Genomic DNA, 22,440 nt, shown 5'->3' on the forward strand with positions numbered 1-22,440 from the left:
GCCATCTCTTCTGGTGCGTCTGAAGACAGCAACAGTGTACTCATATACATGAAATGAATAAATAAAATCTAAGAAAAAAGTTTAAAACAAATTTTTAAAAATGTCTATGTGTGATGGATGCTTGTCACCAACAGCTTTAGCCTCTAACAGGCTGTAGAAGGTTCTTCCAGATGAGATATTGTCTTAATTTCATTTCTGTCGATGTAGAAAATATCCTGCTGAGAAGCAGCTTGGGGGAGAAATGGTTTATTTTCTCTTAGCACTCCAGGTTCCAGTCTATTACTTCAGGGAACTCACAGCAGCTGGAGTGTGAAGCAGCTGCCCACATGACCACCAGCCACAACCACGGGCAAGAGCAAGCCATGCAAGCTAGCATTCTTACTCAGCTTTTCTTACACAGTCCAGACCCCAAACCAGGGAAGGGGCTGCCCATACTCAGGATGGATCTTCCTACTCATCAGTCAATGCAATCAAGGCAGTCCCCTATAGATACTACCACAGGCCAGTCTGAGCTAGGCAATCCCTCAGTGAGGCTTTCTTTCCAGGTGACTCTAAGCTATGTCTTAGATCCAGTGGGATAGACGGGGTAAATGACCATCACAGTCAGCCTGTCTCAGGTTCAGTGGGATGGACGGGGGTAAATGACCATCACAGACAGCCTGTCTCAGATCCAGTGGGATGGACAGGGGGTAAATGACCATCACAGTCAGCCTGTCTCAGGTCCAGTGGGATGGACGGGGGTAAATGACCATCACAGACAGCCTGTCTCAGATCCAGTGGGATGGACAGGGGGTAAATGACCATCACAGTCAGCCTGTCTCAGGTCCAGTGGGATGGACGGGGGTAAATGACCATCACAGACAGCCTGTCTCAGATCCAGTGGGATGGACAGGGGGTAAATGACCATCACAGTCAGCCTGTCTCAGGTCCAGTGGGATGGACGGGGGTAAATGACCATCACAGACAGCCTGTCTCAGATCCAGTGGGATGGACAGGGGGTAAATGACCATCACAGTCAGCCTGTCTCAGGTCCAGTGGGATGGACGGGGGTAAATGACCATCACAGACAGCCTGTCTCAGATCCAGTGGGATGGACAGGGGGTAAATGACCATCACAGTCAGCCTGTCTCAGGTCCAGTGGGATGGACAGGGGTAAATGACTACTGCACAGAGCCTGTCTCAGGGGTAAAGGTCCTTTGCACCAAGCCTAACAGTTTGATTTTGATCCCTGGAATTCACATGGTGGGAGGAGAGAACTGGCTCCTCCCACAAGGAGTCACCAAACCACAGTGGCACTGTGGCAAATCCATGCCTCTCTCCCAAATAAATAAATATAATGTAAACAAACAAGCAATCAAAAATCCAACCAACAAACACAAACCCCTGGCAGAGACTATTTGACTCCTGTCATCTACTCGTGGCTAAGCCCGACTTCCACAGACGCCTCTCACCCAGCTCAAGCGCAGGCAGGGCCAATAAGCTCTTTCAACATCTCCTAAGAATGATCCCTTACACAGACTTCGTGCTGCACAGCTTTATGAATGCGGCAGAAACCCAGCTTTCTTTGCTTATAGGTATGTTCCTAGTGAGTTTAGCTGAAGGATCCGATAAGAGAGGCATAGAAAAATTAAACGAGCAAGCCCAGTGGTCTATAAAAAGTTGAAGACATGTTTGAGTAAACGGCAGCATTCAGGTGGATTCTTGCCCTGAACCGTCCTCGAGAACCATAACGACTTTAGCAACTAAAGCTCCCTTCTTACCTGTGCTGCCTGGTTTTATGTTAACACAGCTAGAGTCATCAGAGAGGAGGGAGCCTCAGTAAAATGTCTCTCTAAGAACAGGCTATAGACTGCCTTGTAGGCCTTTTATTTTGCTTTTACTTTTTTGAGACAGGGTCTCACTATGTGCTCCAGATGTCCTGGAGCTTGCCATATAGACCAGGCTAGCCTTGAACTCAAAGATCTACCTGCCTCTGCCTCCCAGGTGTTGGAAGGAATGTTTTGTGCCACTACACTAGGATGGAAGGAGATTAGTGATTAATGAGAGAGAGTATAGCCCATTGTGGGTGAGGCCATCCCTGAGCTACTGGACCTGGGCTCTATAAGAAAGCAGGCTGAGCAAGCCATGGGGAGCAAGCCAGTAAGCAGCATCCTCCGTGGCCTCTGCATCAGCTCTGCCTCCAGGTTCCTGCCCTGCTGAGTTCCTGCCCTCGCTGCTGTTGATGATGCACTGTTCTATGGAAGCTGAGTGAAATAAACCCTTCCTCTCCAAGTTGCCTTTGGTCACGGTGTCTCACAACAGCAATAGTAACCCAAACTAAGTCCTGACTCAAGGGACAAGAATATTCTCATGGATAAGTTAGGTAACACCGTGAGCCAGGTGCTCTGGCGTGTGGGGCAGGATTTGTTGTTTTTGATCACGATGAGATCTGAGTGCACTGTCGCTCTCTTCAGACAGACCAGATCCGGGTGCACCGGATCCCATTACAGATGGTTGTGAGCCACCATGTGGTTGCTGGGAATTGAACTCAGGACCTTGGGGAGGGCAGTCAGTGCTCTTAACTGTTGAACCGTCTCTCCTGTCCTGTGATGAGATTTTAAATAAAATAGAATTCTTGGGTGGAAATAGCTGGGTTGACAAAGTGCTTGCCATGTAGATGTGAGGACATGAGTTTGATGGTCAGAAGTCATGTAACAATCAGGCCACAGAGCACATACGTGTAATTCCAGTGCTGCGAAGCAGAACAGGTCGGTCCTAGGGCTTGTGGGCCAGTTAGTACAGAGACTCTAGTTGAACTCTGTTGAAACGAGAGGACACTCTGATCAAAAGCAACTTCAGGAAGAAAGGGGTTGGTTTACAGTCCAGAGGGACAGAGTCTATCAGTGTAGAGGAAGGCTGCGGGAGGGAGGGGCAGCCTGGTAGTCAGGGATTAGAGAGATCACCTTTCATCCCCACACAGGAAACAGAGTAAGAGAAGTTAGTGGGACGAGGTACACAACTTCAAGGCCCACTCCCAGGGGCATACTTCCTCCAGCAGGGCTCTACCACCTCATGGGTTTCTAAACGTCACAGACAGCGCCACCTGCTGGCGACAGTGCTCAAAAGCAGGAACCCATGAGGGAACTTTCATAGTCAAATCAGAACATCGCCTGGGTCATAGAGTTCCAGGTTCTGTAAGAGATGGTAGCTCAAGGAAACAGGCTGGACAGCCCTGCAAACCAATCCTGGAACTTGCCCTTTGAACTCACTACCCCCAGGAGAATTACCACTGGCGTAGTCCACTCTGGCTGCTGGGCCTTTCTCGCAGGCCTGCAGGCTAAAGTCCGAGGTGCTGCAGGTTGGTCCTTCTAAGGTATCCTCTGCTTGCAGATGGGTCTTCCCAGGTGTGCCCTTATGATGGTATCTTTGTCTGTCTCTCCATGCTTCCTGCAAGGATACTATCCGCCATTTTAGTTCGGGGCACACATTAAAGGCCTCACTTTGGTTTAGTTGCTTCTTCAAAGACTGTCTGCAAATACATCCTCATTCTGAGATTCTAGGTCTTAGAGCTTTAACAGATAGGCTTTAGATAATACATCTCAGCCCACCCCTCCCATCCCACTGCGTTACAGACAGGGACTAGTAAAAGTCACGAACCAGGGCTGGAGAGAAGTCTCAGGGGGTAAAGTGGGTGACATACAAACACGAGGGTCTGAGCATGGATCTCCAGCATCCGTGCAAAAGCCAGGTGTGGTGGTGCACATCTGTAATCCCAGTGTTGGGGACAGGAGGAGACAAGCTGGGATTCAGTGGTCAGAGAGTCTAACCAAATCAATGAGCTCCAGGCTCAGTTAGAGACTGCTGCAAAAATGAGGTGCAGAATAACTGAGGGCTATACCCAACATTGACCTCTGTCCTCCAGCTGATGCAAACACATGGGCACACACCTATATGAATGTGCTCGTGTGTACACACACACACACACTCATCATGAAAGAAAATCATGCAGGTGGCTGATCCTGAGAGCATCCACGTGTGGTATGGCTGTGCTGTGATTCTTCACTTCCGTTCAGCTCCACAACTGGCGCTCAGTATCCTTTAATATCAATAATAGGACAATGCACTGGCGAAGCCGTGCCGGCACCAGAGAGGTGACATTTGAGTCACTGGGTAATGTGATGAATCAAATCAATAACTAGAGCGGATGTTTACTGTACGTCACCCTTCCTGTCCCCATCACGCGGGTGTGTGACACATCAGTGCTGGATTGTACCCAGACGTGGAACAACGTTCCTTTGGCAGCTTTGTGAGGTGGCCTTCTGGGTCACAAGGATAGTTAGAGACACCTCTCCTGGAAGAACAATACCCCAAATAAAAGCATCGGCCTGCACACGTTGCCTGCAGCACCCTGGGGCGGCACAGGGTTCTGGGGGCTCGACTAGTGTTTACAGCATGTGAACTAGGCTCTGTGGAACAGAGCTCTGACTGTGCACTGTGGCTATCTGCTCCTGTGTGCTTGCCTCTTCACGATGGGATGGACAGAGCTACATGGCCTAATGCACAAAGTTGCTTCTGGGCACTCTGCAGTGGGGGTGGGGTGGGGGTGGGGGGTGGGCTGGGTCCTACCTTTAAAAGAGATTAGTACACACCTTTCAATATGGTCAAGGTCATACCAAAGACAACAAAGCAACCAAGCGTCTGCCTGGCCTGAGCCAGCATCTGTGACGTGAGAAGCAGGGACACCTGCATAGCTCCGCGCCTCATTCCTCGGCTCCGGAGGTTTGTTCTGGCTGCTGTTGACTGTCCCATCCTTCAGATCCACATATTGAGGCCTGAGGGGTCTCACACGGACAAGCCTTCCCTGTCTTGGAGGCTGGATAACCACGTCCAAAGTGCCGGTGCATTCAGTCCTGGTAGAGCTCATGCCCTGATTGGTGGACAGAGGACGTCTTTAACTGTTTTTACATGCCCAGAATTCTCAGGCCTTTCCCTTTTATAATGGCACCGATCACACTCTGAGGGTCCCACTCCCCTGGTCTGACCTCACTTTGCTTTTCTCCTGTGGCCCCCATCACACTGGAGATTAGAGTTTCAGCAGACAATCATGCAGGGTGTGCATGCCCAGAGCCTTGGGACTCCTGCATGTCGATGCCAAAACTGTCCGGCTTAGGAAGCAAGCTTGAACATGGCCATCCGCCTGTCTCACTCACACAGGATGACGGGGATGTGGACATTCTGATGGACTGAGGAAGACAGGCTGGGGCTCAAGGGTTAACGGTGGAGCTGGGCATCCCTGAGAATGTCTTCATCAACTTGGTTCCATCACGTCTGTGCCTGCCTGGCACCCAGACCTGAGCCCTTGTGTGAAATCTCAGTAAGAGGAGGCAGGAAGCGGGTGGAAACAGAAAGGAGGGCACCGGGACAGGGAGGAGAGCAAAATGTCATGATACAAGTGTGGGAAGATGCCACGATGAAACACGTTATTCTGAGTATAGAACCCAAGATTCAGAACTTCTGATTTTATCCGTGGTCTGCCTCAAAAAGCCCTGTGAGTTGTCCAGGTTAAGGCTGCTGCGGATGATAAGGGGAGAGAGGCCCAGTAGTGATCCTGGGCTAAGCCCCAAGTGGACAGTGAGGTCACCTCCTCAGTGAGGGCAGCTACAGGCTTTCAACAGCTAATGCCAGGATAGTGAACTAGTGACAGGCTACTAACTGAATCAAATTGGCGGGATGGGGGAGTCTCCGACGCTGTTCTATTACTGTGAGGAGACACCATGACCAAGACAGCTTATGAAAGGAAGCATTTAACTGGGGGCGGGGTGGGGGCTGCTTAGTTTCAGAGGGTTAGTTCATGACCATCATGGCAGGAAGAAGCATGGTTGAGCAGTAGCTGAGAGCTCATGTATGATCTATAAAGATCATACATGAGAGAGAGAGAGAGAATGAATATATGTGTGGGTCTGGCATAGGCTTCTGAAACCTGCAAGCAAGCTCCCCTGTGGCACCCCTCCTTCATGAAAGCCACACCTCTAAAAAGGCCACCCCTTCCAATCCTTCCTAAACAGTTCCACTTAGTGGGGACTAACCATTCGAATACATGATGAGCCTATGAGGCCACTCTCATTCAAACCACCATGGGGTGTGATAGATGACCAGGTAGGACACTTACAGAACCCAAGCACTGGGCTAAGGGATCTGGCATTAATGGTGCTAAGGCACCTACTGTGTGTGAGGAGTGGCCAGGGACTTGGGACAACTCACATTCTTGTGGATCATAACCCCAATAAGCAAGACACATTGTGATGGTTTGTATATGCTTGACTTAAGGAGTGGCACTATTAGAAGGTGTGGCCCTGTTGGAGTAGGTGTGGCACTGTGGGTGTGGGCTTTAAGACCCTCATCCTAGCTGCCTGGAAGCCAGTCGAATGCTAGCAGCCTTCAGATGAAGATGGAGACCTCTCAGCTCCTCCTGCACCATGCCTGCCTGGATGCTGCCATGTTCCTGCCTTGATGATAATGGACTGAACCTATGAACCTGTAAGCCTGTCCCAATTAAATGTTGTCCTTATAAGAGTTGTCTTGGTCATGGTGTCTGTTCACAGCAGTAAAACCCTAACAAAGACACACATTAACAAAACAGGGCATGGGATATCAACATGACATACTTAGTGTGTAAGGAAAGAGGGTGAAGATACTCGGGTAGGAGATGCCGGCTTGCAAATTGAAGTTTGCCCATTATGAGTGCAGAATTGGGGCTGAAGTGAGGCCTCTGTGGGTAAAATGCTTACAAGACAAGCATGAGGGCCTGAGTTCATAGTCCCCTGAAAAAAGACAGGAGCAGTTGTCACACCTGTCATCCTAATGGTGGGAACAGAGGCAGGAGGATCCCTGCAGTATGCTGTCCAGGCTGTCTAGCTCATTGATGTGCTCTTTGAGAATATGTGGAAATGCTGTGGGGAAGACATCTGACATTTTCCCTTGGCCTTGCTGTGTTCTTCCAGGGACTTACGTATGAATATACATGCATGCATGCAATGCGTTCCCCGCCCCCCCCCCCCCCCCCCCCGCCTCCAGAGAGAGAAGGAGTGGAGGGAGGGAGGGAGGGGAGCAGGGAGAGAGGGAGGGAGGACGAGAAATACAGGCTGCAGTTTTAAATGAAGTTGATCGACTAAAGTAGGGGAATGAGTTAGCTATGTGGGGGAGAGCATTTCGGGTAGAGGGAATAGCCAGCAACCCAGATACCTGAAATCCAATCCTACAACGATTATTAACTTAGTTGTTACACATTAAAATCCCCTTTGTGTGCCAGTAACCTAGGGTTTCACTTTGGTTTTGTGACAGGGTCTTGTAGGGCAGGCTAGCTCCAAACTTGAGATTTTCCTGCTCCCATCTCCCAAGTGCTGGGCTTGCAGGTGTGCTCCACCACATCTGGATCCCTTTGTTTTAAGAAAGAGTTCCGCAGCTAGCTAAAGATAGGATACCTTTCACGGGCGTCGCAGCATAGGTGTGAAGCCACAACTCTTGTGCTACAGCTTGAACTCTCCCTGGACAAATTCGAACAAGCATCTGTTTCCGCCAACCACAGACAAAAGGTGTGACTCCACCTAAGTTCAACCTGGTCAACCAGGTTCCTCATTGGGCTTACAGAGCATGTGTAAGGGATGAAGATGAAGATGGAGACCTCTCAGCTCCTCCTGAACCAAGCCTGCCTGGATGCTGCCATGTTCCTGCCTCGATGATAATGGACTGAAATGGGAGCACGGGTCACCCCAAATCAGCTGCATCAAAGAAGAGAGACTCACCCGGGGTATAGATGGAGTCCTCCATTCTGTCACCCTCCACACTTAAGCGCCTTCTGAGACCATGCACAGCTGTGCACAGTGACATCCAGCTGGCGGGGGAGGGGGAGGGCTAGGCACAGGAGGAGTGGCTGGAATCTCAGGTGAGGTCAGATGACCTTTCTCAGGCCCCTCCCCTTCTGTGAGGCCTAATCTGGAACAGGGATCTCTGGTGAGATGGCTGCTGTGCTCAGAGGGCAGTGTATGAAGCAGTAATGCTCTATACACCCTCACACACCACCTGTGGGGGGTGGCTGAAGCCTCAGAGCCTTTCTGGGACAAGGTGACATTGTCATTGACAGCCTATTGAGGAGAGATGCTGATTTCCATTGAGGCCCACGCCTTCCATCCTAACTTAATTAGGCCAGGCAGTAAAACCTTCACTAATAACTGTCAGGACCCCTGAGTCACCAGGGAATGACAAAGCTTGGCAAGCAACCTCTGTGGGAAGGAAAAGTGTGACTTCACTGCTGTCTCCCTCTACAACCGTCCTCGGGGGGTCACCAAAGACCCCTCAATTGGTCAGCTTGCTCCATACCAAACCTGTTGGCAGACCACGAATGACTTATACACACGTCTGCACAGAACGCGTCCATGCAAACATTCCATCACCGATTTCTAGTTTTTGTTTCATTTTTACTTTTTTAAGACAGGTTCCTGTCTGTAGCTCTGGCTGTCCTAGAACTCACTCTGTAGATCAGGCTGGACTTGAACTCAGAGATCTACCTGCCTCTGCCTCCAGAGTTCTGGGATTCAAGGTGTGCACCATCACTTGGCCCCAGCATAGACTTTTAAAAAGATGTACAGTCTTTGATCCCTCTGCTCCATCTCCCAAGTGTTGGGGTTGCTAGGCTGCATCACCCTACCTGTTTATATGGTACTGAAGTCTGAGCCCAGGTCCTCACAGAAGCCCCACCCCACCCTGCCCCCAGCTGAGCTGCATCCTAGGCCAATAGTAGAGCATTTTGGGAAAAGAAAAACAGTCTCTTTACCCCAAGCCCACTACTTCCAGCTTCGTAATATTCCATACCAATCCTATATGACACATCTTCGGGTGACCCTTTTGTTGCTATTCTTTGTAGTTATTGTCATCTACTAATTTATAGGCTTGGCTGGGGTCTTAAGTTTAACACTGAGAGCCTGTAGGTTAAGTGAAGACTCATGGATGTATCCCAGGCTACCCTTAAATTCAGAAACCTCTTGCCTGGGGCATGTTTGGCCATAGTTGTCAGTTACTTCATGCACATACTCTTGAAAACTTGTGTGTGCACACATACAAACGTACCACATGTACACTCATGTGCGTGCATGCACGTGCACGCACACACACACACACACACACATACACACAATGTTCTGAGATGAGTAGGCTGCTAACAGAACCACTTTGCTGGGTTGAGTCTAGTGAAGCCGGCTGGCCAGGCCGCCTGGGGATGTCTATCAGTCCTCCTTGCTGGGTACTATCCAGCCCTAAGGAAACCTTACTCTGAGGACCGAGTGCTTGTGATCTTACATGCAGCCAAGCACATGTGCTGGATCTGAGCTTTGAGCAATGCTTGCTGTGTCTTTGCTATTTTGAACAACTGGTTTAATACAACCTGACAACTCATCTATTTACTGGTGAAGGATTTTTTGGAAAAAGAAGCCGAGATATTTCACGTCATACCCCGCATCGCTTCTGCTAACATTCATAAATCCTTGTCCTTCTGCCTTGGCCACATCATGTCTGTCCCCATCTTTCACCTGTGATTTATTGCTGAGTGACTTATTTTGCCAGATTTATAAACTTCATGATGCTCTGAATACCCACTCTGAACACCAGTCAACAAGCCAGTAAATTTATTGTCTATGAATTGTTACTCTGAAAAATTACATCAATGCAAAGTGATTGCCTTTCAGCCTCCCTAGCCAATAAATTCATTCTAATTTTTTTGGAGGGGACGTATGAGGTCACAGGATGATAGATAAAACGGGCAATCCCTCAATGAGGAGTGTCGGAAGTTCTCCAGAGCAGACGCCCAGACGGACTTCTCGCCGCATCATGGACAGGGTGCCCTTCTGCTGCCTGCTCTTCATAGGACTTCTGAATCCACTGCTGTCCCTTCCCGTCACGGACACTGGTGAGAGGACTCTTCAGCTTCCAGGTGAGGTGACTTTTTGTTTTTTGTTTTTTTTTTTCAGTTCTGGGTGCCACTCAGGGGCAGGAGGAGGAGGAGGAGGAGGAAGAGGAGGAGGCTGGCTGAAAAGGGTCCTCTGTAGGAGCAACCATGCTTTGAAAAGAGGCTCTGAGGGATCCTTACTGCAGGTCTTAGCTTTAGCGATGGGCATGGTCTTCTCTAAACAAAGTGCGTATTTCATGTAACAAATGTACTTCCGAACTTTCCTTGTCACTTTTGTTCATAAAAATTGGACAGACTTAAAACATTACCTTGGGTTTTGGAGTGAAATGGTTGAATACAGGAGTAGTGTTTTCCAACGACAGAGAGTAGTGTACTCTGTTGTGAGTTAGAAAGCACGCCTCTGCGTGTGCTATATGCAACGAAAAGGCTTAATTAAGCAGAGCGGCGGCTGAAGCTGGGGACCAAAGAGGCATCCAAGTTTGCTTTCCTTTTGACTTAATGTTCTATTCAGGTTCAGCTGAAAGGGGACAAAATTAGAAATTTTACCACAGCCTCTCAGTCTGGTATCAGGTTGTGTATTAGAGTCCATAAAAAATTGTTAACTGGGTTTAATATTTGATTTTAGATACCTAAGCAAAATTTCCTTTATGTTTATTGTGTATGCACACACACGTACCAGGGCCCAGATGTGGAGGTCAGAGGATCCTCTGGTTCTCCAGCACATGGGCAGGCTTGGCGGCAGGCAACCTCTGATAAGCTAGTTCACTGGCGTGGCTCTTGGGTCCTTTCAGACCTTTTCCTCAGCAAGTTCTCTTCCTGCCACTGCCACTGGACCGTCCAGCCTCCGCCAGCATTCTGAGCATCTCAGAGCATCACTCACGTTCTGTCCATCGGCTGCTGGGGTCACTGAGTTCACACTGGCACGGAACCTGATGCTCAAGACCAGGCATGAGCCAATGCTCTTACTTTAAAAGAGCGGTGCACCCTGCTCTTCCTCTCTGAATCAGAGACCAGGAGCGTCAGATACTGATGCTACGTTAAACAGCTACAAGGGAAGGGCTTAGGAGAGGGCAGGCGCCTTTAGTGTCTCTCCACTGTCTTTCATCAAGGTTGCAGATGAGTATTTGTCCCTCTGCAGCATTCCAGGGTCTTGTGTGGCTTTCCAGCCAGACTCCCTGAGCATCTCAACATGCTGGCACCTGCCCAGGGCACATGTCCCACTGCCAGCCGCCACTGGTCGCACACACCGTGCACTCTGTACATTTACACCTGTTATCATGAAGACCACGCCTCACACACACTTGTCATACACGCTGCCTGCCCTTATACTTCACATCACACACAGTGCACACAGCTTGCACATAGCATATACCCACATATATTCACCTTGTATACCACACTTGCATTTACCACACTTCCCTCCGCATACACACTTCACATCACCTTTCACACACAAGTCACAACGCAGCGTTTGAGCTTCCCGAGAATGTCCACTGTGAGGTGAAATAGAGGTGCCACAGTCAACTTCACTATGGGAACACAAATCAAGAGGCAATAGGTCACAGTAGATACACAGAAATGAGGATCAGTCAGACTTCTGGCTCCTGCCCAAGGCAGGTGCTAGGGTGACCACATCGGCAGGGAGGGGTGGCCCATGGGTTCCTCCATGGACTCCTGATGACTGGCATAGCACTTTATATCTGCTAAGTGCCACCGTGGCATGTCACCAGTTCTCACCTCTCTGTCCCCGGCACTCATCGACGATGGGAAACAGAACAGCCAAGTGAAGCCCAGGTTAGGCTACTTGTCTGTCTGTACCCCACAGTGCTTGAGGAAGACGCTCTTCGGGCTCTGGAGGAGCTGGAGAGGATGGCCCTCCTGCAGACCCTGCGTCAGACCATGGGCACGGAAGCAGGGGAGAGCCCTGGAGAAGCAGGTAAAGCACTCTTGGGGTTGTGGGCGGATCCCAGAGCTACTAGAGAGAGCTCGAAAAGCTGAACTGTATAAACCTTCTTAGTCTATGCTTTTACCAAACTCTGTGTACCCTTCTGAGACCTGAGGCTAGCCTGGGCTACATAACGAGACTATATTAAAAACAACAACAGCAGCAATGAGGAAACGTCCTTTTTGGGTTGACTTTCAAGTAAAATGTAAACAGGGTAAAATGACGAATGACAGACATGGGGACTCACACCTGTGAACTGGGAGTCTGAGGCTAGCCCGAGGTCCTACTGCAACACAAACAACTGATAGGAAAGACCACAGCTTTGACTATTTTCTTCTGTTGCTCAGAACACGTGGGTAGAGGACGAAGAGTCTTTCAGTAGACATTGCTTACTGACAGTACTGTCAGTCCAGCTATAGTTTAGAATCCTTGACTGCTCTCAAGTACACACTGCCTCAGTCTGGAAAGGACTGGAAATGAGACACGATTTAGGGGTGTTCCACTTGTCTTTTCTTCTTCGCACATGCAGTGTGCCTGCATGAGGTGGGCTCATGTGGGGGTGTGGGAGGCCCAAAAGTGACACTGGCTATTTTTCTCCAGCTCTCTCCAACTTATTTATGGAGGCTGGGTCTCTGGGCCTGGAGCGCCTTAATCCAGCTGTTTACCTAGCCCAGGGATCCTGTCTCTATGATCTGAGTGCTTAAGGGGCCAAGGTGGCCTCTATGCCCCCCCAGCTTTTACCTGGGTTCTGGGGATCTCAACTTTGGTCCTTCAGCCTGTGCACCACGAGTCATCTCCCAGCCTTGGGATCCCAGATTCTGTATGTTTTGCAATAAGCATAACTGGCGGGTGTGGTGGCAAATGGCACAGGTGGTTTTCTGGGAGGCCAGCCTGGTCTATATAGTGAGTCCCTGCTTAAACAAGGAAAAAGGAAGAGAAAACACAGCGGCAGATCTAATGAGAAGGTGTCAAACTGTTTTCCAGGTCCCAGCACTGAGACTCCCACTCCACGGGGAAGCATGAGGAAGGTAAGACGCTCTGGCCTTTGAGAGAGAGAAACGGAACTTCTCATAATTCACGACCCAAGAGTGTTCTAAGGAATCACACCGTAAAATAATTGGCCAGTGTTCTTATGAGGCAGAATTTTTCTAAAATTCACAGAATTTGTAACTGTAACAAGAATGTAACAGATGCCTACTCTGGGTAAATTGTAACAAGAATGTAACAAGCGCCTGTTCTGGGTATACTGCAGTAGGATGCAAGAGAAAGGAGCAGCAGGTCAGGCTGCTGCCAGGCTTGCCATCCACTGTCTTGCCACATGGCCCCATTGGCAGTGCCATCCCTAGGAAGCTGGTAAGAAATGCTCAGACTCCACCCCTCCCTGCTAGTCACACCTGCAATTCAACAGCTCTGCAGGGGACCAGTGATAGATTAGTCAGCTTGGGGCACCCACCAGGCAGCGTGGGAAGGGTCGAAGGATGCTGTGCTCGCCTCCCCAGGATGAAAAGGGTTGCAAAGGCTGGACCAGAGACACCTCTGTGGCTGGAATCGCCACTGGCATCCTGGTAGCCATCACTGTGACAGGGGATCCTAGAGACAGGGAGCACTACCTGAAGCCCTGAGGGGACTAAGTGTGGCTTCCGTGTGCAGCTGGGGGAAAGTCATCACTCAGAGGTTTACATCCTTCTGAACAGTAGGACAGTCTCAGGCGGGGTTACTACTGCTGTGACGAAACACCAGGACCAAAGCAACCGGGCAGGAAAGGATTTATTTGGCTTACACTTCCACATCACTGCTCATCAATGAAGGAAGTCAGAGCAGGACTCACACAGGGCAAGGACCCGGAGGCAGGAGCTGATACAGAGACCATGGAGGGGTCTGCTTACTGGCTTGCTTCCCATGGTTTGCTCACCCTGTTTTCTTATACAACCCAGGACCACCATCCCAGGGACAGTACCATCCACAATGGGCTGCGCCCTCCCCATCAATTGCTAAGAAAATGCCCTAGAGGCTTGCCTGCAGACAGATCTTATGGGAGCATTTTCTCAGTTGAGGCTCCTTCCTGACTGGTGACTCTAGTTTGTGTCATTGACAGAAAACTATCCAGTACAAGGATTATCCCTAGGGTCTCAAACTGTAAATGGAGGATGTGCCTACTGTATTCTAGAATCACAAGAAAACATGGATCAACCTTTAAAACAAGCCAATTTTGACAGCTAGGATCTATGTTACACAGAAGGCAAGTGTCTAGAACCCCAACAGAAGCCTGGCACAGAGAGGTTAGGGGAGCTCAAGGCAACCGCAGAGTTAAGCTGACTGGACGAGAGCTCCAGAGACCCAGCCCGAGGAGTCCCCAGAAAGGACTCTGACTCGGGGCTGTTTATCTATTGTTCTGGTCTTGTGGTTTCAGGCTTTCGCTGGGCAAAATTCTAACACTGTACTGAGTCGTCTCTTGGCAAGAACCAGGAAACAACATAAGCAACACGGGGCTGCCCCAGAGTGCTTCTGGAAATACTGCATTTGAGGAGACACAAGCGCCCGTTGGTCTCTCAGAACCATTGCTTCAGGAAACGGGCAGAGCAGATGCTTGAAGCAAAATCACGCTAACGACGCCTTGTTCTTCATTATGAGAAATAAATCCTCTATGTTTCTCAAGTTATCGCACACAGTTTAGTTTACTTTGCGTATACACCCTGAAAAATCGACAGCCCACCTTTGCCCCCATTTATCTTGGAAATGTACGAGTTGGGCTGGAGGTAGCTCGGCGGCAGAGAGCCTGCCTAGCTATATGAACTCTGAACTCTGCTCCATCCTGGGCTTTGCAAAAAGGGGGAGAAAACCACTTAAGTAAAGAGCACACAGCTCAGAGGAGGAAGAAAAGGCATAAAGTCAGAAATTATTTAAAAATAAATTACTTTCTTGACATTTTCTCAAGCCCTAAAAGGTGAATATGTACATTGCTTTGGGGTGTGATTGGAGAGATAGGACCTCATGTATCCAGCACCAGCCCTGAACTCCTGATTCTCCTGCCCCACTACTTCCTGAGTGCTGGGTGTGCAAGTGGATGTCACCGTATCCAGTGCCGGTTGGTGGTGCAGAGGCTGGAACGCAGAGCTTCGCTCGCTCCTGAGGCAAGCATTCGCTAGTTTGAAAAGCTCTAATGTAAAGGCAGTGGCGGGCGGGGCCTGGGGATGCTCTGAACTGTTTCTTGGGGGCAAGCTTGTGTGTTCACACCCTTGCTCTCAGCAGGCTCAAGCACTTGAAAACTTCCCTGCTCTCAACCTCTGTGAGCGAGCTTCAGTGTCCAGATGACTCGCTTTGAGTGCTGGAAACTCACTTCCCTTCAGCTAACAAAAGCAAAATACTTAGTGTTCTTAGAGCTGACACCAGGATTCAGGCTGTGGAATGGGATCGGCGGGTTATTCATCTTTAAGGCCCACAAATACCCAAGTAGACCAGCATTTCATGCACAACTGTGGCAGTCTGTAGATGACCAGACACTTTGTCTGGGTGCCACAGGCCGTGACTGACCACAGAGCCACAGGCTGGAAGCACTAAGTCTCTCACAGAAGCAACGTTCCTGTATGAGAAAGTTTGCAGGTGAGCATCAGGTCTGTGCCAACCATGAGGCACTGTGTAAACCTCACTCTCCCTTGTCCCCAAACATCACCAGTGCCTTCAAGTAACTGTGACAAAGATGTTCTAATTTAGACACGACAGCAACAGCTCAGTAGGGAAAGCAGGTGTGCAGATTCAAGCATTCAGCTGTCAGATCTGCCTATGAGGCTCGTGGCTCCTTAGTGTCAGAATCAAACTAGCTCTCTCTCCCTTTTGGCAATCCCAAGAAGCCTAAATGGGTTTCTAGTGTACTAGCATAATCTACAAAACCGTCACTAGGCGTAATGATTTGGGGCGATTATCTTAGGACAGACTGCTAAGCCCAGTCACTGGAGCTGAGTCCTCTGTCGACTCTGCAGCCTCCACGGGCTCTTGTGAGGCTGGGACGAGAGACTTTCTATAGAGTACTTACACTGGAGGCAGAAACTGTAAATCCTGGGCTCTGTGGCCCTAGGTGCTGGCATGAGAGGAAGGCACCACTGGGCAGGCCTGAGACTTGCTGGCTGGGATCAGGCTCCAGATTCTGATGTCTGACTTTGCTCCAAGTCACTCAGAGTTTGTGAAACACAAGGCCGGCCGTCCTACAGAAGCTTCAGGGTAATTTTGATAATTCCGCTTCACTGGCATAAATGATAGCATTATCCATATGCTTACAGGTATAGACATCCAGGGCTCAGTAAACTCTCAGGGCTAGAATGGAGACTGAACACAGTGGCAGATGCCTGTCCTCCAGAGTGGGAACAGAGACGAGCTTACACGGCAAACAGTTGTGAGTGTGGTGATGTGGACCCAGCACGGGGCCTTCAGGGACCGCAGCAAGCAAGTGTCTCTGGCTGACACCAAGTGTGCTCAAGGCTCGATTACACAATGAAGAGCATTCTCCACTTGAACACATATACTGTTTATTGTTTTTACTCAAAAAGATACCCAATGAAAAGATAAATGTCCACTAAGTACAAGCAAATTCACAGTTAATTATGAACAAATTGCCAATTTGGTTAAAGTTTGCCACCTTGTGAATTATAATATTTTATTTAATCCATTTATTTACACATCCTATTTTCATAAATTTTGACCTCTGACCCAAGAAAATAAAGCTTTGGGGGGAATATTTATGTAGACATTCAAGTCTACAACACACACTTTTCTTACCAATTCTCTAGTTATTAATACACAAGTCAGTGAGCTTGAGTTTCCACTGGGTATGACCCCCATGGGGGGCAGCAGGCTCTGCTGGACCAGCCCACAGCAGCAGAGATTGCCGGTGTACTGATGGCATCCTAGCAGAGGTGAGACGTGGTAAAGGACTTTACAGACCTGACTACAGCACCATTTTCAAATCAAGCCTGGCATAATACAGACTCCATAAGGTGTGGACAAAGGCAAGGAAATAAGGAACTGCAGAGAAAACGGGGATCCAGAACCAGCAGGAACCAGAGACCATCAGGTCTGCTGTATGTACAGAAACGCAGAAGGATCCTGGTAGCTTCGCTAGAGAAGGCCAACCTGACAAACGCAGGCCTCCCAAATCACTTCACTACCAGGATGGACTAGGTTCTGAGAAGTCTCTCTGTTCACACAGCAGGAACACGTGTCAGGAACTGCTCAATACCAGAAAGCTCCAAGAAATGTCACAGGCAGCATCTTAAAATGTTTCTGACACCTTCCAATAGAACTGCGGTCCAGAAAAAGCACTATTTTAGAAAAGAAGTCTGAGCCACAGAGTTGGGAGCACTGGGTACAGCGGCCTCTATGACAGTCTCCTGACCACAATGACAATACAGTTATCAATAGCTATAAACTGTCAGAGGAGAACAAAGTGTTCCTAAAACAAAGCAAAAACAACAGCCAAAAAAAAAAAAAAAAAAAAAAAAGAAGAAAGAAAAAGAAAAAGAAAAGAAAGAGAAGTAAGTTGGACTGCAGGAAGTGAAGCAGGAAAAGGCCACTGTAAACCTCCTCCCCGTCAGTTCCTTCCTGACCTGCACGGGTGGCTCCACTGCCATCTCGAGTTCAAGAAGGAACTTTGGGCTTCTTTAAACCAGAGCACCAGACAGTGAGAGGACAGACGCGTGAACAATCACACTCACTTCTGAGGCAGAAACTGCCTGGAGAGCGTGGACTCATGGGACTCTGCTGTCACCGAGCTGGGGTCCCCGAGCTCCCTTAAGTGTAGTCTCCCAAACTCTTACCCCTCTTCAAGGGCAAACAAAAGGCAGACCGCTGGTCGTCATCGTGTCGTTTGGTGAAAAGGAAAGGTTAACTGTTTGTTTTGGTGAGCCGGGGCACACACATCTCCATGATAACATTAACGTAATATTTAAAACTGTTGAAAACACTATTGTTTGGGTAAGAAGCTTTTTGCCATGCAAGGCTTAACTTCAGTCATCCAAGGAGTAAGTCCTGGCTAGCTGACAGATCTTAAGGAAAGAGCCCCTGTGAAAGGCAGCTGCCACAGGAACTTCATGGACGAGAATGGGGTCAAACAACCAAAGCCACGAGTCCCACAGTTCCTGGGGAATGATGCGCTCTGACGCTCTGAGAGAAAGCTGGAATGTCTTACCATCAGGAAGAGAAGCACCATGCTGTACAAAACCTAGATCAATGTGGTAAGTTCACGGACACCCCGTGAGAAACACACAACCTACAGACAGAAGTTCTTCAAGTATTCTAGTGGGAAAGTGATCTTGTAACAACATAAAAAAGCAAACGAGACGAAGGCCTGCGACTCGTTCCAACTGTAACTTACTCAGGGTGACCTCTGAAATCTGCTGTCAGACACAGCCCAATGTCTTCAGGTGACAGATGAGTTAGAGAAGACGTCTTGTTGACTGTTTTACTATCATGAACAAGAGCCAACGTCTGCTCATGTTTTGGGAAAACCAAGAAGGGAGACCTGGGGAGACAGGTCAGCAGTGGAGAGTGCCAGCCTAGTGGATGTGAGGCCCTGGGTTTGATCCCCAGCGCCACCAAAACCAAACCAGAACAAAGCCAGGGAAGACCTTAATGTCAATGACTGGCGTTTCAGAGTTAGACTGTGGTGAGGTAACGCACGGCTCTGTGTCCCACGTGACCTGGAGGGGGTGTGACATCTTTACAGCTGCTCAACTGGTGTCTTCTGCTGGGTGCTGTTCCAGGACCTCTGCAGTGTCACCCACTGAACCTCTGTCTTCACAGGCGACACAGCTCTCCAAAAGAGACCAAAGGCAAGCGTGTTATTTGACGTTAATGCCAATCGAAGAGTTTAAAAGTAAGGAACAGGCTGAGCCGAGGGAAGATTTACTGGTTGGTTTTTGTAAACGTGACAGACACAAACCCAGGCATGTCTGGGATGAGAGAACCTCAACTGAGAGACTGCCTCCATCATACTGGCCTGTGGTCAGGTCTGTGGTGCAGTCTCATGACTCATGAGGGATGTGGGAAGGCCCCACTCACTGTGGGCTGTGTCACCTCCAGGCTGGTGGCCCTGGGTGCTATAAGAAAGCAGACTGAGCAAGCTATGGGGAGCAAACCAGTGAGCTGGCCCTCTCCACGGCCTCCGCTTCTGTTCCTGCTCTGACTTTCCCTGTGAGGTGAAACATCCCTTCTGAGTGCTTCTGGTGCGTCTATCACAAGGATAGAAAGCGAGGACAGAAAGTGGAGAGGAGGAATAGACGAGCAAACATAAGCATCAGTGAACTGAGAGGACACCTACAGAGAAAGCCACCAAAGCCTTCTAACCCTGTGAAAGACAAAACTGAGATAAAGCTCCCTGGAGGAATAAAGGCAAGGCTGGAAGAAGTGAGAACTAAAATCCTGAAGACCAGGTAACGGTATATAACGGATGCAGTGGAGGGAACAAAGGAAAAGATGTATGTGAGAAGAAAAAGCCTGAAAATCTTCCCTATTTAATGATGATCTGAACATCCAAGGTCATCTTCCTGAATGAGCATCCAAGAGGCTCAACGGCCTCCAGACGGGATCAGCTCAGACATACACACCCAGACACATCACAACCACTCAAACCAAAGCAGGAGAGGACACGCCACACACGGGATTCTTAGAAAATCATCCATAGATGTCTCAGCAGAAGTTCTGGAGGCCAGAAGACAGAATGCTGATACAATCAAAGTGCTAAAAGGGAAAACAAAACAAAACAAAAAAAACCTCCTTCCACCAAGAGTCCTTTATCTGGGAAAACTCCTTAAAAAGTAAGGGAGACATTAGACAATCCAAAAAAAAAAAAAACAAAGGCCTGGAGAGTGGGGCATGATGTCACCCTCTCTGCAGTGTAAGCAGTGCTGAGGGTGGCACTGGAGATGGCAGGGTGGTTAAGAGCCCAGGCTGCAGCAGAGAGCTCGGTTAGATTTCCGGCATACACAGCTCTAGAGGATCTGGCGCCCTCTTCTGGCCTCTGTGGGTACCACGCATGCACGAAGGTGTGCAGACATATGTACAACTACACACAACTGAACACAAAGAGGAGGAACGGATGAAGGGATACTGCAGCTGGGTCAGAGGGATGGTAACCCAAGGCTGGGTGCTGTTACAGCCCTGGCTTGCCAGTCCATGATATGACTTAGGACACTAACACCCAAGAATGACCTGGGTTTCTGTCCCAGGGTTCTCAATGCACCAACAAGCAGCAGGAAATGGATAAGGAGCTCCTGTGGAGTGAGAAAGTTTCCTTCAGGATGCGCCTTTCTTATACTTTGGATTTAAGCTTTTAAAGAGGAATGTATATTTGAACTATGTATCTCCATACCTCCCCTCAGCTGGTCACACCCCAGGGAAGTATCTTTATCACCCTAACCATTCCAACTGGTGGGAGAGAACTAGTTCATCATGGTTGTGGAATGGTGTTTCAGACACATAAGGAAAGAACTGTGGCTACTCACAAGAGACTTTTAAGACTGGGACTGCTGACATTCCCTTACAAAAAGGAGGTAGGGAGTCACTAGACCGTCACCGTAGACCGTCACTGTAGACCCTCACTGTAGACTCCAGCCTCTTCCCTACACTTACCTCCCAGGTCTGCATGGTTTCACCTCAGGTGTCCTGTGTTCTCAGGAGGTTCTGAGGGTCTAGAGTGCAGAAGGGACTGAAGGGGGTGGAGATGGAGCGCTCCATCGGTGGAACTATCACTCATGCTGGGGTGAGATGGTTTCAGTAACATGGCTGTCTAGGGGTCGCCTATGCTCTGTAATGTAAGCTCTATTAACTTACTGGTTTGCCAAGACGGCCTCTACTTTACAGTACTTGGTCTGGGGCTGGGCCCTACCTGGCATGAACCGACATTTGTTTATGCTTCTCCTCCTAGGAAACTTTACACGGTAAAACAGACCTGTATTCAAACCCCAGCACACATGACTTTACATGTGCACACTCTGTATTCAGAGCACACAGGTAATCGTTCAGATGAAGGACACCAGGTGCCTGGCACGCGACAGTCATGATGCGAGGGAGGGCATGCTTACCTGGAGGTGTCCCTCCTGAGGGGCTGTGTGGCTGTGGATCCAGGAGCGCACCTTGGCCAGCTCCTCCCTCTGCGCGGGAGAGAACAGGGGCTGCTGCTGTTCCATGCTCTGGAGCTTCTCCAGGTCCTGCTTCAGCACCTCCTCTCGACCCCTAAGATCGAGAAGGCCTCTGAGCGCCGTGCGTCCCCCCCAGTGCCGATGCACTTCGTCTCTTAACTTACGACACACTCAGGTTGTCTGCCACACTCACGTGGCAAACCTTTGCTTCTTGGTGGAAAACCGTGACGCTAAAACGAAGCACATCAGGAAATGAACTTTCCCGGCCCCCCTCTGCCAGGACAAAGGCAAACATCTCGAGTGTGTGCATCCTGGAAGGACAGCACGTGTGCGTGTGTCCTGGTTGTGGTGAACAGCGTGTTTGCTCTGTATGGAGCTGCACATGTGTGGCTGCAATTTTTCCTCCAAGAATCATTTGTTGCTTGAATTGAGATGAACAAATTTGTAAGCACATTTTTTTAAATGATTGTATCTAAAACATTTAAAAGTCATCTTATGCCGGGCATGGTGGCGCACACCTTTAATTTCAGCACTCAGGAGGCAGAGGCAGGTGGATTTCTGAGTTTGAGGCCAGGCTGGTCTACAGAGTGAGTTCCAGGACAGCCAGAGCTATACAGAGAAACCCTGTCTCAAAAAACCATTAAAAAAAAAGTCATCTTATGTAGAAAAACCACATTAGAAACCAAAAGAACAGCCAGTGTGATGGCTTGAAAGGGATGGTCACTTCTAGGCAAGTGTGGCTACAGGACGCTGTCCTCTATCCTTACGTACACACCACAGCTGGGAAGGCACTTGCCCTCTTACCAAGCCTGAGTCTGATCTCTGGGACACACATGCTAGACAGCGAGAACAGGCTTCCACATGTATGCCATGGCAACAAAATAAATGACAGTAATATGAAAGTTTTAGGATTAAAGAGATAACTCATCCAAACGCTAAGTGGGGTTTGCAGAGTGCTTCCGTACCTCTCGGGCACCTGGTATGTCATGAGAACACACTCTGGTGTCCGCTCTATCATTCTCCAGATGGACTCTTCAGCCGCCCCGGGAAGGGCTTCGTCTCTCTGTCTATCCTGTGGCCTCTGTCTGTTTTCAGAGACTTCAGAAGCATAGTCAGTGCTACTGAAGTATATACTGCTGGCACTGCTTCCTGCCAAAGATCCACAGAATGGAAAACACCCGTCAGACGTTCACGTGCCAGAGAGGTCCTGTTCCAACTTTGGCACCTAGCTGTCCATCTCAGCAGGGACAGTTTAAGATGTTAACCAGATACTTACCAGATGACCTTACAATTTCAAATGACTTATAGCATTATTGATCACAGGCCCAGACCAGAGACAGTCCAGTAACCATCTATACAATGCAATCCCAATAACTATCCATACAATGTAACCCTCCTGAGCAACAGAAAGGACGACTACCAATACACAT

At 49.1% G+C, this 22,440-nt stretch overlaps 2 protein-coding genes across 11 annotated transcripts in view; one reads left to right on the forward strand and one right to left on the reverse strand.

The window, feature by feature from the left end:
• Positions 1–9,743: 9,743 nt before the first annotated feature.
• Positions 9,744–22,440, reverse strand: part of Per3 (period circadian clock 3) — a 47,690-nt gene continuing 34,993 nt past the window's right edge. For 6 of the 10 annotated variants that reach the window (XM_017320034.2, XM_017320032.2, XM_017320033.2 and 3 more), the window contains 3 exons: positions 21,976–22,159; positions 20,954–21,104; positions 9,744–10,454 (listed from right to left, as the gene is read on the reverse strand). In XM_017320034.2, the coding sequence (XP_017175523.2) occupies positions 10,347–10,454; positions 20,954–21,104; positions 21,976–22,159 (443 nt within the window). In that variant the 3' untranslated portion in view covers positions 9,744–10,346. Of the gene's footprint in view, positions 10,455–16,380; positions 18,686–20,953; positions 21,105–21,975; positions 22,160–22,440 lie in introns of those variants that run through there. The other 4 variants (NM_011067.3, NM_001289877.1, NM_001289878.1 and 1 more) reach the window with 2 other exon arrangements.
• On the forward strand, positions 9,823–14,536 carry Uts2 (urotensin 2). Its single transcript, NM_011910.2, has 4 exons — positions 9,823–9,961; positions 11,763–11,873; positions 12,867–12,910; positions 14,293–14,536. Exons 1-4 carry the CDS (start codon positions 9,859–9,861, stop codon positions 14,404–14,406), a joined length of 372 nt encoding a protein of 123 aa, NP_036040.1. The 5' UTR covers positions 9,823–9,858; the 3' UTR covers positions 14,407–14,536.

The sequence above is a fragment of the Mus musculus genome, chromosome 4 (genome assembly GCF_000001635.26).
Source record: "Mus musculus strain C57BL/6J chromosome 4, GRCm38.p6 C57BL/6J".
Classification (NCBI taxonomy): domain Eukaryota; kingdom Metazoa; phylum Chordata; class Mammalia; order Rodentia; family Muridae; genus Mus; species Mus musculus.